This window comes from Tauraco erythrolophus, chromosome 11 (genome assembly GCF_009769465.1).
Source record: "Tauraco erythrolophus isolate bTauEry1 chromosome 11, bTauEry1.pri, whole genome shotgun sequence".
In the NCBI taxonomy this organism is placed as follows: domain Eukaryota; kingdom Metazoa; phylum Chordata; class Aves; order Musophagiformes; family Musophagidae; genus Tauraco; species Tauraco erythrolophus.
The window spans coordinates 3,103,521-3,122,036 of NC_141475.1; the positions used below are offsets into that span (position 1 = coordinate 3,103,521).

General features: G+C 39.1%; 1 protein-coding gene across 7 annotated transcripts in view; it reads right to left on the reverse strand.

The window, feature by feature from the left end:
• The window catches only part of ARMC8 (armadillo repeat containing 8), a 75,981-nt gene that overhangs the window by 46,148 nt on the left and 11,317 nt on the right, over positions 1 to 18,516 (reverse strand). For 6 of the 7 annotated variants that reach the window (XM_086618159.1, XM_086618160.1, XM_086618155.1 and 3 more), the window contains exon 3: positions 13,391 to 13,462. The exons of the other annotated variant lie outside the window; for it this stretch is intronic. In XM_086618159.1, coding sequence (XP_086474285.1) covers positions 13,391 to 13,462 — 72 coding nt within the window. The remainder of the gene's footprint in view (positions 1 to 13,390; positions 13,463 to 18,516) is intronic. 7 annotated transcript variants of the gene reach the window in all.

The window sequence follows — 18,516 nt, forward strand, 5'->3', positions numbered from 1 at the left end:
TGACCTTAAGTAGTTGGCAATTCTGAAAACGTACTGACGATAGGAACAGAAATCAGCAACAACATACATAAAATCTTTCATCTCTGCACGTGGAGTAGAGAATAAAAAGTTTTGAGTCTGTTACCAAAATGATTTAGCTTCTGCTGGAAGGAGTTTATTAAAAGTTATTTTTTACAATTATTTTAAATGATACAGTGTACGACGTAGTAATTTTAGTAAGACTTAAGGCACTTGATTCCTGCTGTTTTCACGACGCTTTCTCAACCCACTTCTTCCAACGTGCGAGTGTTAGAGCCCCTCAGTGACCACGTTTTTAAGGACATACCCAGGCCCACTCACAGCTTTCACTGCAATAAATACAGCTATTTAAGATGTAGGAACACAAAACTGACTCATGTGGTTCAAACCAGCGTGTACGGAACAAACATGCCATCAAGCGACATAAAGGAACTCCCCAAGTGGGAACAGAAGGCTCCGTCTTCCCTAAATCCTCAACCAAGCCCCAGGACAAGTGTTTTGGCAGCGTGCTTTAAGTTGGGCTGGTTTTTATGGACTGGGAGATGGGTTTCAGAGTGCTGGGCCAAAGACAACTGGCCGTTAGCATCTGTCCCTGTCCTGTGAGAAAGGCCCCACTTACACACCATCACTGACCACTACTGATGTGGAGATGTGCTAGGCTTCACCGCAGAATTATCTGGAGTACTGTTACAGAAAAACACCTATTCTTAAATTAGATAGTTTAATCACCATTAAGATGATTTAAGATTCTTGTTAAGAAAAACAAGAATCAAGACTAAGTCAATCCTTTCACTGATTATTTTCTAACAAGCTTAACAAGCCATTCGACAACATTTTCAGACCTGGAGTTGTCTGAGGAATACTAGGAGACTTCTCTGATGTAAGTGTTGGTAAGTATGGATCTAATTATTAATTAAAATATGTCAGTAACAGTCCTTTTTTTTTTTTTAAATAGCTTTCAATAACCTAGATGTCAATTTCGAAATGCAAGAATATTTCCTTCCTTTTTCACTATGAAGTCCTGAAAAGCTGCTCTGAGGTGCATCTTCCCTGAACAGATCACACCAACGACCTTCTGTGATTAAGGACTTCAATAAATAACCTGCTCCTTGTATCCAGAAATATTCAGTCATGTACTAAACCACTTTTTTTTAAAAAAAAAGTTTTACAAAATCAAAAAAGCACCCTAAATTCTGAAAGTTGTTCTCTTCCAAAGAAAATAATTGCTATTTTCTTTCCCATTAACACTCTGCACTTGGAACAGATGTTACAGCTATATTAATGCTAACGAGAGAAAATGAAACACGCTGACTATAATCTATAGTCTTTCCATGTGTTTAAAATAGAAATCCTTAACTAAGCTTTATAATTAGCGAAGACGAAAATTTAAGTTCAGATTTTACGTACAATAAGTTTTTGAAATATTAATAATATCCTTTTCCAGATCTTTAAAATATGCTTGTGTTTCAGATTAGGTTTTCCACAGAGCTAGACATCCGTATTATAACATTTTCTGTTCCGTTCTTTAAAAGAGAGAACTGACATGAAGTAACATGGAAAATTTAGTTAAATGACAAACTATAACTAAATTACAAAAAGTTTCAAAGTGAAGATAACCCATATAATTGACAAAGATGAAACTGTGCATTAATAAACTACTGTTAAACACCAAAGACAAAGACCACATCCTTCTATTGTCTCAAGAAACACAGGGATAGCGCATTAATGTACATCCTGGACAGGTTCATTCTTTCCAGGGTCCAGCATAGACAAATTTAGCAAAACGGTTTGTAATACATCCCTTCCATATAATATAAAAAAGATAAAAAGATAGAAAAATAGCATACAAATGCAGGGGACAAAAGGGAAGGTCATAATTTGGATTTGGGAAATTTAGGAAAAAAACTAAGGTACTTGTTCTTAGTCCATATTTTTTTTTTTTTTAAGAACACGATGCCCCTGCTTAACATGAATCCCTTATCTCCAGCCTTATCCCTTCGCAGTCACTCGACTTCTACCAAACCTGGAGAAGTGCTGGAATGAGGTTCAGCTAGAACCACCATAACTCTGGTATCCGGAGACACCAAAAGCACAGAACAGGTATTCTAAAACCGTAAAAAGGTGGTGATGTTCTTGTTGACTCACGCTTCACCCTAAGATCCCACAGTAAAGCTCACTACAACGACATCGAAGTGAAATAAAGGAAAGATCTTGCAACATTTTCATGAACATTAGGCCAAGGTTTGATGCTAACTAGTTTAAAACGCAGTATTTGGACTCTTTTGAGCTTCTAGAAGGCTCCTCTGAGATATTTCTTCTAATGTTTATATACAATACAATTTCTTCCATTTGTCCCTGCGTTTCTAAGAGCAATTAATTCATTCAAGTGTCTTGTCATCTTACTCAGATGTCAGTAATGGTATCCAGGCAATCATATCTAAATGAAGTAGGACAGGAAATCCACCCAGAAAGATACTTCAATGAACTCCACAAACAGCCATGCCTAGAAACCAAAAATGAGGTCAGCTGGAGGCATGATGCATTTTGAACAACTGATAGGGATTCATCTAGGAAAACCACATAATATCCTAGATAAAGTAGAAAACTTTCAAGGTAAGTAGCTGCTGAACAAATGGTAACTACAGTGGCTTAGCAAGGAAGATAAACAGTTCAGATTTTCCTTTCTTTTGAAGATTACAGAAGATTATGTTGTGCCCTGTAAGACAGACTTGCATGATTTAGACCTCAATGAGGTCTGAACACGGACCCCACAGTTAGCTAAAACTATCACAGAAATTTACTCTTTGACATTCCATCCCACTCACAAGTTGTCACAAAAATCTCTGGAGTTCTTAAAATACCTGGGAAGGAGACGAAACTCAGCTGTTAGTAAAAGAACATTTGCAGCACTTCATCAAGCCCCTTAAGCAGGAAAAAGAGCTTAGAGTAAACAGTTCGAGTTACGGTATCGTGAATCTTCAGATACCTTTTCTCAATGAATTAAAGCTCTTATTCATTCATATACTATTATGATTATCTGAACGTTTATCATTAGTCCCCTCACAAAACAGATGAATGCACTATTTGCTGGAATGATGATGATTTCTTATTCTACCTTGGAAGATGCTTGTCTTCAATCCCGTGGCAAGGAGGCCTGAAAACTATACCATGGAAACATATGCGATGAATATACAGATGAAGGTACTACTGAGACGTGTTATCCACTGCAGGCTTACAGAATATTGAATAAAAAGTTAAGGCATGTGTAGAGGTTGACCTCTGAACACGTGGGAAGTCCCAGTGAGCATCAATCTCAAACTGTGAGCTGAATTAAAGTATGAGAATAGATAAAACAAGACAGGACAACATGCAACTTTTTTAAAAACTGCTCCTTTTAATGCGTTTTAAGCATTACCTTTCGAACAGCATAACGGGAAGGAATCACTTGCCACAGAATTTTCCAAAGCAAGAATTAAGTATCGTTTTAAAAGTACACAGAATAATTTCTATAACACATCTGAAGTGACCAATTAAATAGTTTGGGATTCTTATCCATGAGGACTCAAAGATACGAGCAATTTTTATGACTGTTAGCCAAAGAAATGTATCCTAAACTGAGATGCCACAGTTGCGCTTCCGGAAGCAACAAGCGAATTCAACATCTCCAACAAAAGTTGGATCCAAGGGGCCTGGGCTAACTATGACCACGCTAAAAAAAACAAACCAAAGCAAAACTACAAAGCAAAGATAATTGCTTCTGACAAATTCCACACAACACAAATAGTACCTATGAGTTTTTTTAAAAAGCCAAGTGGAAAAATGAGATGGTAAGACTCAGCTTTGAACTATACTACTGAAAATATTCCGACTATTTCAATGCCTGTGAAGGAGACAATGACATGAACGCTGACGTGTGGATTACAGAGAAAAACACTCTTCTACCGTATCACAGTGCTGCAAGAAGTAGGGAAGTGAGCTGCAAAGAAAGCTTTTCCTTTAGGAAGAAAACAAGAAGTTACAGCTTAAAGCTCTAGTAAGCTATGTCTAATGCTTAGACATCTTCACTTACATTAATATTCTATGATTTGTTCTATACAGCACCAGAAGGACATGGAGCTGCTGGAGCGGGTCCAGAGGAGGCCACGAAGATGATCCAAGGGCTACAGCACCTCTGCTATGGAGACAGGTTGAGAGAGTTGGGGCTGTTCAGCCTGGAGAAAAGAAGGCTCTGGGGAGACCTTCCAGCAGCCTTCCAGTACCTAAAGGGGCTACAGGAAAGCTGGAGAGGGGCTTTGGACAAGGGTGTGTAGTGACAGGACACGGGGCAATGGATTTAAACTGAAAGAGGGGAGATTTAGATTAGATATAAGGAAGAAATTTTTCATTCAGAGGGTGGTGAGGCACTGGAACAGGTTGCCCAGAGAAGTTGTGGATGCCCCATCCCTGGAAGTGTTCAAGGCCAGGTTGGATGAGGCTTTGGGTAACCTGGTGTAGTGGAGGGTGTCCCTGCCCATGGCAGGGGGGTTGGAACTAGATGATTCTTTGAGGTCCCTTCCAACCCAAACCGTTCTAGGATTCTATAACATACGTCCCATAACTTGCATCCAATCTGATTTTTGTTCACTTAACTAAATCCAATGTTGGAGCATTACAGTATCAACTGAGCTGTAAGAGATCCGAATTTAAAAAAAAATAATTAAAAAACCCACACATTTTTCATGTAAGAGTAAATAAGGTCTACAATCAGGTTCGTGCTCACATTTCTCTCTACTGATCAGTTTTATCTGAAAATAACTCTTGCTACTCTACATGGAGCCAGTGCAGTCTGGGTCACCTTTTAGAACATGAATGCTTTAATTCAGCATATAACACTCTGCTAAACCTCTTCCTAGTTCTTACTCTCACTACACTCCTAGTGCTACCAGCTCTCCAAGGCTGTTAACACATACACACTTCTAGAGTAACTTGAAGGACACTGAAGTTGCTACAGTAGGCCTCTTCTTTTTCTTACTAGATAAAATAGCTCCCATCCAAGTGCATTAGCACTGGCAAATCTGCAGCCTGTGTGAGCTAAATTTATTCCATTTCCCTCCCAAGACCATTCCACAAGTCAAGTACCAAAAAAACATGCATTCTTTCTCCGTAGCCATTCATACTAGAACATGTGGGATCCACACACAAGCCCTGAAGCCCAACAGGTAAATTTACACTAACAACACTCAAAGCTTTTTAACTTACACAGTGAATTACATGGATTCAGTTCAGTATTATCCTAAAGTGTGACACATGCTCAAATATTTTATGGCACTAGGTCAGTTGTCTTCAAAGTAAGGCTATTTTTGAGATGATACAAGCTTTTTCTTTCACAAGAAATATGCTAACAGGCCTTAAATAAAGCAACATCTTCACCCAGTCTTGCTTCAACCATCCTATCACTTTGCTCAAGACTGATGTCTCTTAAGTTCATCATTGAACTGTTCATCCCATTTACCTTTATAAACCACCAACATGCAAACTTAGCTCTAAGTCTTCCTGAAATTCCTGTGAGGAAATATTTTTTCCATGTTAAAACGTCAGGGAATCAGACAGCCTGTTCATTTGGACAAACCAATTTTAAAAGGCTTTTGTCTGAGGATGCTAAGCAACCTTAAAACAAAAATTAAGCTATGATATGACTTCCCATTCACCTTCATTTTGAAATTCTCCACTGTATACAAAACAGCTAGATTATATTCCCACTGAGTTTGATATCACCACCCAACATCCAGAACCTGCACATGAAAGAGGATGTCAAAAATACATTTTTGAATATATTTTTACAGATTTGACTCTTGCAGCTCCTTTGGAACAGATACCATGAGATACCATAAAGCTACCTTTTACATAATGTTTTTATCAGAATTTTAAGTTTCAGATTTAAAAATACACAATTTTAAAGGTGTCATTAGAAGTACAGCTTATATTAATAACTTTCTTTTCACTAATAGACACTTCAGAGATAGAGGGCTGCACCGGTGGGGATTCATCAGTGTCACCACCAGCAGCCTTTCAGCACTGCCAAGTGCAGGTGTACATGCATCTCTCTGCTGCTACAGGGCAGTCTCGCTCTCTCTCATGTCTGTGCTCATCTGTCCCTTTTTAACTCAACAGAACAATACTTGCTTTTTTCTGAAAGTTAGTTTTTCTCTGATTATTGAGCTGAAGCAGTTTTCTGTGCCGTCACGCAAACAGCAACACAAGACGCGGTAGTAGGATGCGATCAGAAGCATAGAGAGGTGGTTCTGCGAGATAACCCTCTGTAAGAAGAAGAGATCTGTTAAACCAACTTGGCCTGGGTGAGAGCCACCAAAAGTGTTTTCATCAGTGTAACAAAGTCCTAATCCCAAAGCAACAACAGAAAGAGAAGATGCAGGCCACAAAAGCTGCACTTCCACCAGCAAAAGTTTTCAGGCAAAGGCAGGGAAGAAAGGAGTTGCTACTGAACACTGAGGGATTAGGGACAAGATTCCTCCAGAAATACTAATTTCAAAGAAGAAAGACGCCAAGCAAAAATAAAGAAAAAAGCTCAAAACACAGGCATGAAGCTTGAAGGCCCATCTGAACCTAAGCCAAGTCATCACTTGATCAGATTATGTTTAAAATTGAAAGTAGCATCAGGACAACAAGGTGCTAGCGTGTTGCGTATTCAGCAACCCTTCTCTAAGAAATCAACCCCCACTCACAACAAAACCAACTCCATCTCAGGTTTGTGCTGTGTATCCAAATGGTTTCCCACTGAAACAGACCAAGTTGAAAAGGTACCAACGCTGGAAGGTAAACTGGAGATCAGAACTCCAGTAGATCCTAGTATTTTCCAGCTTTGGACACGATCTTGCCAAAAACTACTTTATAAAAGATGTAACAAGCTAGGAAGGTTATTTTGTGCATCACTAAGCACACCAGGTCTCTCTTCTGGAGAAAAGATACACAACATAATTTCTTCTGCAGTTAAGAGACATCTTGTGCCAAAACAATTCACATAATGATTCTTGATAGACCTCTGGTTTTGTTAGAACAATCAAACCAACTCTTCTTCAAAAATATTAGTTTCCAGTTTTAAAATGCTTTTGTTCCCTAGAATATCAACTAACCAAGGGAAACTTAACAGATTCCTAGCCTTCTGTAAAATGCAATTTTGCTATCCTAAAAAAAGAGACTTTGATCCCTTTATTGGTAAGTATTTAAAGTCTAGGAGAAAAAGTTAGAACATCCCAATCTGATACTCAAAATTGGCATAGGTTTTTTTTGAGCTTAAATTATTTATGCCTTTTTTTTGTTCCTCCCAGCTTGATTTCTGAACACTGTCCATTCATGTTATAAACAAAGATCCTGTCACACACATTAAGACAGGTTATCTGGCATATCAAAGTCCAGTTTACCACTCAAAACACAAAAATTATTAATAGCTGGGCTTTACTGCCCCAGGTACAAAGAAGAAAAAGTCGTGTCAGATCCATGCAAGTTAACTCTTAATTCATATTACTATGCTGTTCCTTCTTTATCAGGATTCAATAGCAAGTCCACGGATCAGTGCATACCTCCAAAGGCGGTTTAAGAGAACCTCTGTCTAAAACCATTTTGGGATAGGCTCAATACTGCTATGTCTAATCCTAACCCATGAGTAATTAAAGAGATTTGCATGATCACGTGCACCAAGCACAACGTATATTTGCACAAATACATTTTTCATGCATAATTTTAGCATATAAAGCTCTAAATTATGAAGACTTTCATTGAAACCATACCCTCACTCATATGGGAGCGTTTCCTTATACTGGCTAACGATGGATTTAGAGCTGAATACTCAGGCAAGTGCTAATGCACCCTGTCTGTACACGAGGTGGTTCTGTCAAGCAGGTACTTCCATTCCTACAGTTCAAGTTTGGCCAGTCCTTTAGGAGTAGCACTATAAGAAACACTAATCAAAAGAACTTCTAGAGCGATCCAGAAGCTGCTGGATTCAAGAATAACTCCAAGGGAAAACTAGACATATGAAGGCAGTCCTTCCTTAGGTCAGATTACAGAATAGATGATGTTGGAAGGCACCTCTGGAGGTCATCTCGTCCAACCCACTGCTCAAAGCAGGACAAGTTACAGCAGGTTGCTCAATATTCCAGCCACGAGGCCATGCTTTCCAGGACACAAACTAACAGACATACTTTCTTGGTGTTAAAGTCATACTTGCTATATGCATAAGCCTCTTTACTCCTAAGTGCCCAAACATAGGGAGTTTGTTGCCTATCTTCTACTCAAACAGTAAATTTAACTAAGAATGTTATCTGACATTTATCTAAGTAACTCTAAGAAAAGCTGAAAGAAACAGTGTTTTTTCACCCTGCAGTCCTGCAACTGCTCTCACAACAGTCAGCATCCCAGTACGAAAGTATTCAATATTTAAGGGTGCTCCTCTGCTAAGCTCCACGCAGGATCAAGTATCAACATCACGGGTCATTGATGAATCTGTAATACCGTGTATTTAAACAAAGAATCGCTCAGGATACTTGTGAGCTATGCAAACCATCCTGCCTAAGTTTTCTTTTTAAACCTCAAAACAAAAGGAACACACACTCAAATGCTTCACACGCTATCACAGATATGTGAACTCCTCTACTCACTTATCAGTACCTCAGTTTTAACTTTTCTAGTGTTTGCCAGCCAATACTGCACACGAAATCGCCTTTACAGATACTTTTATCGTGTCTAATGTAGACATTAGCCTATACAAAATTCTTTTCTTTAGCTGGCAGACTTTGGGATGTAACAGAACCTTCCAGTTGATAGATATCTTCTCATCTCATTAGTAGGTTACACAGTCATCAAAGCAGCAGTTTTAATTTTTGGCAAACTCTAAAAGAACACTGCCTGACGGAATTTTATTACGTTTTACAATAAATTGAAACATAAAATTTCACAGGTGTCCATGTTGGTGAGTTCACAGCCCTAGAAACAAGTTATAACCGGAATAAATTTCTACTATTTTTCACTTCTGCAGATGACCTAACAGTATGCTTCACAGAACTTAAATTTCAAATGATGGAATGGATTAGAGTTCATCAGCTGTTCTACATGTCATCTAAAATGTGCTCCAAATAAATCAAAAAATAAAAAAACTCCAACAGTAAAACAGAATCCCTAATACATGACTAGGGATTTATTAGGGAAAGGCAAAAATTAACTATATAAAGTTCTTCAAGGTGCACCTACCTAGAGATAGGCCTTTAGCTTTGGGAAGAAGTACACTACCACGTTACAGCTCCAAACAAGTGACTTTATGCCTTAAGACTCTGGAGAACAATGAGCTGGAAGTTAGAAAATCATTTTTGGTAAGTGACAAGAATGATTTAGTGTTTTTGTTAAAGGTCTTGGATGATCAGCTTTAAGATTTGATTTTAAAAAATCTCTGTATTCATTTTGGAGCAAAGGAATAACTGAAGCTCTTAATAAGAAACTAGCTCTGAAGTGGATTAGACTTTAAAAATTAAACTCTCAGTAATGATTAGATAAGCAATAAGTTCATTCAACTAACATTTCTTACGAAATAGCACAGGTCAGAGCTACAACAGGTGACCACAACGTACAGGAAGACAAAGTTATGCTCTGATGACTGGAGTTGACATTGCCTTCTCTACGCTCTGCCATCCACCAGAAGAAGGATGGGAGGAAATACGTCACGGGCTTGAGAGGCCCAGTTGTCCACTGGATTACAAACCACGGAATGTCGTATCTTTCAGGGTACCAGAAAGTGGCCCAGACTTGCAAAACCGAGTTATCAAGAACTTTCTCACCTGCTCATGTCATTGAATGTTTTTCTTTTCCAATTCCACCTCTGAAAACCAGAGGCTTTAGACTGTTTAGGGCAGAGCTCAGAAGGAGCTTAAGAGCGATAACTTTTGCCTACAACAGAAGTAACCTACCCACTAACTCACTGGCCTTAAAACCAAACGGATGTGCAGCTTGTGGGAAAGTGTACAAAGGAGGCCTCGAGGCACCAGAGAGCAGGGAGGGAAAGACTACTTGGCTTCTGAAGTCATGTCAAAGAATGGCAAGATATCTGGGTGGTCCTGGTGACCACTTAACTGAGTCTTTAGTTCCCCTGTGCCTTAAGTGTTATTAAGTGGCAACGAATATGATGACAATATGATTGTCAGCCTGGACTCCTCAGTAGACAAGTGTTCTTCTAGCCTTTGGTACAAACTCCACCAGAAAGGGGCTTCGATTACAACTCAGAGGGAGCAGATTGCAACTGGGAGCCAGCAGACAAACTGCTGCTAAATGAACGTCGCTTCGCTTCATTAAGTCAGAAGTTCTACCGAGATGACTTAGAAAAGAACAATTTACATTTGAACTGAAGACTCAAACATTTTCCTGGGATTTAGGAGGTAAGAGCAACTGACAAAAAGCTTTAAATATTGAACTTGGACTCTGAAGAGGTGCCTGACATGCTGATAGGCACAGGAGCTGCAGCATTTGTTCTTATAAAACTATCAAGTGAAGGAGCACACCAGTAACTGGCATGGACTTCCTCATTCTCTGCTAGCACTTTTGTGGGGCAGAAGGAAAAAAAGAACAACTAGAAAACTGAAGGATAGTACAAGTAGTAAATGGTTTTCAGGCAAGGCTGACTTTTTAAGTTGGCCTGCCACTGAAAGAACGTGGTATTATGACATTAAAATACCTTTTTTCCTGCTGAACTTCAGAAATTTTCTTTTCTGAGACTGCTACTAAAAAGTAACAGTTCAAAAAAGTAAAATTTCTGCAGTTCTGATAGAGGTGCCTGAGGCCAGCATTCCATGAGAATGCAAAGGAATAACTCATTCTGTAGAGAGGAACAGATAGAGAAAATCTTTTAAGAAACAAAATCCACATACAGGCTGGCTGCATTTATATTCTTAACATCTAGGACCAGGTTTGTGTACACATTTGTATAGTTCTTACCACCACTTAGTTCTGAAGTCCAGACCTGGCAGTTCTGCAAGCTTTCGTCAATCAACTTTGCTTTTCTTAGCACCCTCTTCAGAAAAAGTGTTCAAGAAGTGACCAAAGGTCAAATTGAACTTCAAAAGGGACAAAAAAAAAAATTCATTTAAGATATAGATACATCTCCCTTTCTAAAGATGACACCACTAAGCAGTCAGCTCATGGACTCAGGAGGCCACTGGCGTAGAAACGACAGTGATTCAGCCCTTCTTCCCCAACATTTTCTTCCTGGATGGAGGTCTTCCAAGGACTTTGCATTTCTTTCCAACCAAGCAGCAGTTTAATATTTTAAAATAATAGAGGTACTTCATACCTACCGGTAGTATTTGGCCCAATTTCAAACAAAAGACACTTCCTAGACCTGTTTCCAAACCCCATACGAGTCTGTTCTACTATTTGAACACACTGTTTTCTTTTCCACTAAGTGACATAAATCTGAAAGGGGTCTTTTGGGTCTAAAGGGTCTCTTCTGAAAGCTTGCTGAAGGAATACTTGGGGAAGAAAAGAGAAGCGAGAAATGAGTAAACACGAAGTTGAACCACAGGACAAAGCAGCAGCAGCAGAATCCTAACAAAGACCATGTCATTACAGAAAAGAATCAACTTCCCTTGGGATACTGCAATCTGACTGTGTGAAAAGAAAATCATTCTCCTCGTTGAATTTGCAGAGGAGACTTAAAACAAAGAACGCTAGCTTGCTTACTCCTGTTCTCATTGAGGGAAAGGTTTGACGTTGCAGATTGGAACTCCAAAGGTTCCTGTACCCTAACAGCTTCAGCAGCCATTTCACAAATTAGAAGGCACGTCAAAAAAGCCAACAAATTCCCACCACCTTGTCAGAGAGAACAACGGAAGGAATTTTCTAATCCAAATGGTCTATAATCTATTTTAAGCCTGTCTGCAACACCTTGAGGAAATTCTACAGCCTTCAGAAAGGCAGTTGGGGGCAGATGATGCCACTGAAGTTTCAGCCATTCAGAATCATCTTTTGTCACAATAACGCAGCCAATTTACCTCCACCTACACCCCTAGTCCGAAAAGCCTTGACATCAGATTTCCCATCGATTGAGGATAACTTGTACTGAAGTGAGGACAAGTGTGATCGTTTACCTTTAAAAGTTTTCCAAACTCAGTCACTTATTTGCAGTTGTGTTTGCTTGGGCAGCCAGAAGGCATTAACAATAGAGAAAAAAACTTCTAGATTTTCGTTACTGGACAGAGAACAAGTAACAGCAGAAGGAACATGAAGTCCTAGAAAACTTAAGAACAGGCAGATCCTAGATTTGGAAGTTGGAGATCTTCTGTTACTTTTTAAAATGGCAACCACAAGAATCAGCAGTATTCGCAAAAATCTCTTAGGGCCTGTCGCTGAAAAAAATTCCTTAAACTTTGCATGATTTCCAGCAAATGTCTACTTTGATCTTTTCAGCTCATGTGAAGTCTTCTCTTCACCTGTTTATATTTGGTCAAAACGGAAGATAATTCAGCAGGTTTTGTAGAGGGGGTTTCCCTCTTTAAATTCCCTAATGAATTTAAAGGGCTAGTCCTGGCAGAATCCTAATCTGTAAATGAGAAGGTATTCCTGGCAAATAAAACACATTTTTTGACCAGCCAGAAGAAGCTTTCTCGAGTAGGACCGTTCTGGACCTAGTTGCCATTTAAGCAAAAGGATCATAGGTGGGTCCCTTACTCCTAGCACAAGTAACGCAGTGCTCAGTGTTTTCCTCCTCCATTGCTGCAAACTGTAGCTGAAAAAGCTGGAGGAGAAGAGGGGGGAAAAGAAAGCTGTAGTGAGCAATCCAGTAGCTAATGATACCTGTTAAATTTGCACTAGTGGAATCAGAATCCAGAAAATGTTAACATCAGCTGAAGGAGTAATTCAGCAATGAAGTATCATCAATGGGTTTTAATCATCTGAAGCAGGTAGAGAAGACAAGCAAATTATCTCAGACGGTTTTTAGTATTTTTAAATTGTATTTTTAGCATAACTTTACACATTTTCAGTTGTGAACTCACCAGGCAATTTGCTGAAGAACAGGATTACGGTACAACCACTTTCATTTATCATTTATATCATCCATGTCAGACATTAGATTTCATTCCTGAGCTGATACAGCGTAATAAAAATCACCAAGACCACTTTAGAGAATTCTATGAAATTCTGAATTAAAAGCATTACTCAACAGCCTGTTTGTAATACATGAGTTTAACAGATATTTCAAGTCTCTCTCAGTTACATTAAAGAAAGTATGCAGTCAACTACAATCAAAGTTAAAACAAAAAGGTGCCTGTGATCTAAGGATTATTATTCCAGACCTGTTGTGAATCAGTGAAAAGGAGAGTAGCAAAGGACATACCTTGGAACTGCTCCCAAAACAATCAAGTTGGCTTTTTGTTTGTTGTTTCCAATTACAGCATTTTTCATATCTCTGTAAATCCAGAAAGAAAAACAAACCCTGGTAAATTATGCTGAGGTACTGAGGGCTTAATCTATAGAATTTACTATTTCCGTGAAGGCTTATCAAGTAGTTTTCCACATGTCCATGCTGCACCTACAAGACTGAGTAGCGCTTCAGGGCACAGTTTCCACAGCCCACAGATAAATAAATACCCCAGAGCTCTGGGATTCCATTACGTTCCAGTTTATGCAAGTAAGTAAAAACCCAAACTCTCACATGCACACCAGATATGAAAAAGCCTCATTATTGAGGAAAACTAGGTATACTGGTTCTTTGTGCCCATATATTCACTAGACTTCTAAAAGAAAAAAACATTATTGGTTGGGAAATCAAACATTAGTAATTTAAAGTATTAACTGAATATTCTACTGGGTGCAGGAAAAGACAAGCTGGGGGAAGGAAAAGAAAAAGGAACAAGGAACTATCACCAGTCTCCAGAGACCAGGCTTTCACTCTCCTCTTCACCACAGGCTTCCTTTTGTGAATTTCAGCAGGACACCTAAATATCCGTATCAAAATCCCAGGAATAAAGTGGAAACAAAAGCATTTTTCTGTCTGAGAGTTACTGTAATGTTAAATACATTAAAAGGCATTCATGCTACGTAAGGGAACAAGGGAAGCGTTTTGGAAAGAGGACACTGGTTGCACACAAAGAAGTTTAATGAAAACGTGTTGTTTGCAACCTAGTTGTTCGGAAAATTGCTACTGTATCCTAAAAACCATCGTCACCTTTTTAAGACTTTTTTTTTTTTCCTTCATATGAACATATTGAACACATATGAACATCTGGAGAATCTGAAAGAAAGCTAGCAACTTATAACCAGTCTCAGAAAATCAAGATGACACGTTTCTAGAAAGCTTTCTAGTTGTAGGGACCTTTGTAAGAGCAGAGAACAAAACCAGCCCACATTCAGATAATTCTTCATCAACAAAAAAAAAAACAAAACTAGATTGATTATAGTGTTAGTAGTTGCAAAATTGATGAATTAATCACTGGCTAACTATGCTCATCATTCACTCAAATAATGTGGGAGCTTTAGTGGCTGCTTTAAGTCGGTGTATTTTCTTGCCCCTATATCACTCTTTCACCCGCTGTCGGCAGAAGTTAAGAGATTTAGAGGAGCCCTGTTCTTTAAGATCCACCCTGGCCTGCAGGAACGCTACACAGTCCTTACACACCTGCTGAACGTGCAAATTCCACAGCAATAAGCAGTTGTCCCAAGGGCTAAACTCACTTCATTAGATTTATAAAAAACTTCTTCGCCAAGGCAGGCGATATCTGGACTGCCATAAACAGAACCTTTATAAACCCCAATTAGTGAAAGGTAATTGCCCGTTCTTCCTGAAGTATTTCCGCACGCGACTCACTCTCCCGTTGTATACAGTTACCCGGCCGTGGAAGAGTGCTCCAGGAATTTTAAGCCAACGGAGGCTAACTTTGTAGTGTTTGGGTAGTGATCTTGGAGCTCCAACAAGGGAGCAGCATTAAAAGCAGGTGAACGTTGAGCTGCAGTTCTGTGTATCTGAAGGCAGGCAGAGCCGGGAAGCCGCTCGCCTTGCCAAGTGAGCCAGTACTTAACAGTAACCTGCCTGCCCAGCACACAAATTTGCACAGTGGAGCATCAGCAGGAAACGTTGGACCTTTCTGTTGTATCTCCCGTGAGTTTGGTAACTTCGCGCCACAAGACAGGAGGTAGAGGTGAAAGCACAAGATCAGAAGATAGGCTAAGCTGGGAGCCCAAGAAAATCTAAGGAGTGGGCTTGATTTCACTAAACTCAGACACAGTACCTTCAGTGGTTGCTATGCTGAACGCTCGATATGAAAGTATCCTGGTCATTTTGAAAGGTTTTTAAAATACCAGAGTCAATCCAAAACAGTGGCAGAAGCAACGATCAGGTATCTCAAAGGAATGGAAACTGTACCAACAGATGTCCCAGGTTCAGGTACTAAACTGCTCAGGCCGCTCTAGGACTTCCAAAAAGCTACCTCTCCCTGTTATCCTAAGGCACCAGCTCTTAAAGTCATGGGAAAGGCTTCACCCTATCCCATATCCACAATGGCATCTTGAGAAGATAAAGCAAAGGCACTTTTTGAAGAATTATCAAACAGATTTTCATGACATTTTAATGCTCTGCTCAGCTGATTTCACACATTATTTTGTGTTTAAAAACCAAAATAAAACAAAACCACCACCAAACTTTTGTGACTCCTGCACCAACCCCACAACAGAATGGCTTGCTAACCTTGTAACCACTTACAATGTAATAAGTACTGCCTACCGGAATTCGACTCAGAGACCCTTTCAGAAGGGCCCGTAACACTCAAATTGAGACATTTAGTGAAGTCCAAGTCCTGATGGGTAGATGATTCGGATGAGTTTCTCTCTCCTAGTTCATAAAATTCCTCAGAAAGGTCATAGTAGACAGACAAGAAATATCACAAGCTTGAGATTTCTGACAAATCCAACATTTGACCACTTCAACTTGCAAGTAAAATACCTTCAAATTGGTAAGGTGACCAAAAACTGTCAGAGATAGGACTCAGCAAAGATCACCATGTTTGCGTGTAATACGTCTTGACACTCCCACGTCCTGTGCCACACTTATTTCTTCAAATTTGCCACTTATAGAAATGAACATATTCAAAACACAGAAAGCAGGTGGACGTGAAAACCAAAACTATCCTTAAAATGCCATAATCCAATGTTGAATAATAGTAGACTTTTTTTGTTTACTATGAAAAATAATTCTATATTACATTTTAAGGAGATTTTCCTGATCAAGAAGTTAATCTCTGTAAGAAGTAAGGAAGTATCACGTGCTGATCTAGTCTACGAGGTCCTCGGTGAATCACGAACCTTGGAAAAACTGAGGGCAACTCCCTTATTTGAAAACATCATCTCCAACAAGTTTGAGCTTGACTGATTTCTGATAAGATGACATGAGATTCATCCAAGGAGAAAAAGCAGTAAAGATCACTATCTTCTACAAGAGGTAACAAAGAAACCTCAGAAACTTGTAGTCCAAAACTGGATACCCACTTTATTTCCAAATGTCGCGCACACCGCTCCCACTTCCTAGGGGGAAAACGAGTTCTTGAAAAGAGGAAGGAAGCAGCAGCAAAAACACAATTACAAAGAGAGGAGAACTTCAAAAGAACAACTGTCCATAGTGATTCTAGGCTGGATGTGCGAGAAGACCATGGTCCGGAGGAGGGAGGTACACAGGCTTTCCAGCCATCAGCTCCAAGCTCTCCAGCAGGTTACCGACCCTACAGCCCGGCAACAGCACAGCACCAGCAGCTTTGGAAGAAAAACGTGGATCTTGCACACGTGCTGAGTACCTTCCAGCACCACACAGTTCCTCAGCCTCACAAATGTAGCTTTCCATGGAGCCCAAGGAGAAACCATGAAGCTTTCGTATGACAGGGGTCTTCAGACGGATTTGAGGTTGGTTGTATTTTGGGATAGTTGGTTTTGGTTTGGTTTTTATATCCCGTGTATTAAATCTTACAGTCTAGATTCAAACTAAATTCAAAGTCATCAACAAAATAACCTGAATTGCAGTAATTTTAATGCATACATGTAAAAATCTGATAGCTGATATTTATGCCTGCATTTACTAAAATGCAACAAAGTAATTTATGGCAAAAAACTTTCAGGCAGGATAATAAAGGCTGCCAACAATAAAATACGTCTAAGAGATCCTAGCTAAGTGCTTGGAAATATTGCTTGCTAACGGGCTAAACTAGCTTTTTCCATCTCTTATTGCTTCTTAAAGAAATAAAAATATTGTTTCATCACTTCAATCCTGTGACCACTCAGTTTTAAGTGATGAAACTAACTAGAGACTGGAAAAGCAGAAAGACTTATTTCTTCTGACAAACTCTAGAAAACAGAAAAAAAAAATTATCAGGTGAGGTCTATCAGCTCTAACAATCTTTTGGAACATAGCAACCCAGGAGTAATCAGTTCAATTAATTACCTATAAATAAGATGCAATGCACATTAGTTTTGTAAGTGTATTAGCACAGTTTGAGGGTTTAAAATAAAATATTTTAGGAGCATATTACACTAACAAAAAAACAATCTCTAATTTCCATCCAAATGCAGCTTGACAAGTCACAAGAGGAACTAATCTGTCAATTGTGTATGAAGTTAACATGCTTTTATTCTGATGCTTAATATGTAATATTTTAAAGGCACTAGATATTGCCCACTTCAGATAAGAAGGAAGCAATATTAAATATAACAATTTGTGAGTAAAATACGGCCTTTAAGTTTTAATTATTTGATTTCCAATAAAAATTAATATTATGAAATGTCCAAGTCCAGAGAAAATTAGCATTCTGGTCTGCCAATGTAAATTATTATTGTAGAAGCAATTTAAGGTGCTGAGCTTTGTCCTAAGCAGAAATCATTGAAGTTCAACATCTTAATGAAGTTGATTCTAAGTTTGGAACTCCTCCCACAAAGCCACCAGAAGTGTCCAGTAGTTAGTGTGCAGTTCTCTGAACTGGTGTGAGCCAACTTCCCAGTCGAGAGAGAACAGACCTCTAAAGCGTTCCCAGCAAGCCTCAAAACCTGCACCTCTTCTGCAAAAGAGATCATGAGAACATGAATATACAGATTTCTCAGTGAGAATTGGATTTTACCTACGTTTTTAAATGCAGTAAATCAAGCACAAAGATAAGGAATTCTAAAATTCTGGCAGGAAGCCCGGGAGCCTTCCTATGTCACCTTCTAGCAAAGCAACACAAAAAAATCTTGAAACAAACCAGAGTGGCTTGATGAGGAAGCAGCAATAGGGACTTCACAGAAGAGGAGGAAACAAGCAGCCTGAAGGACATTTTTCTCATCCTACATCTTTGAAAACCAAGTAAGTAGCCATATGTTAAGAGCCTCCTAGAGAGAACGATATCGAACACGAGATGAACAATCACAGAACAAAAGCAGTCCCAGACACTTCGGGACGACGCTTTCACTTTTAGTATGAACTAGTTACGAGAGATTCCGAGACAATTA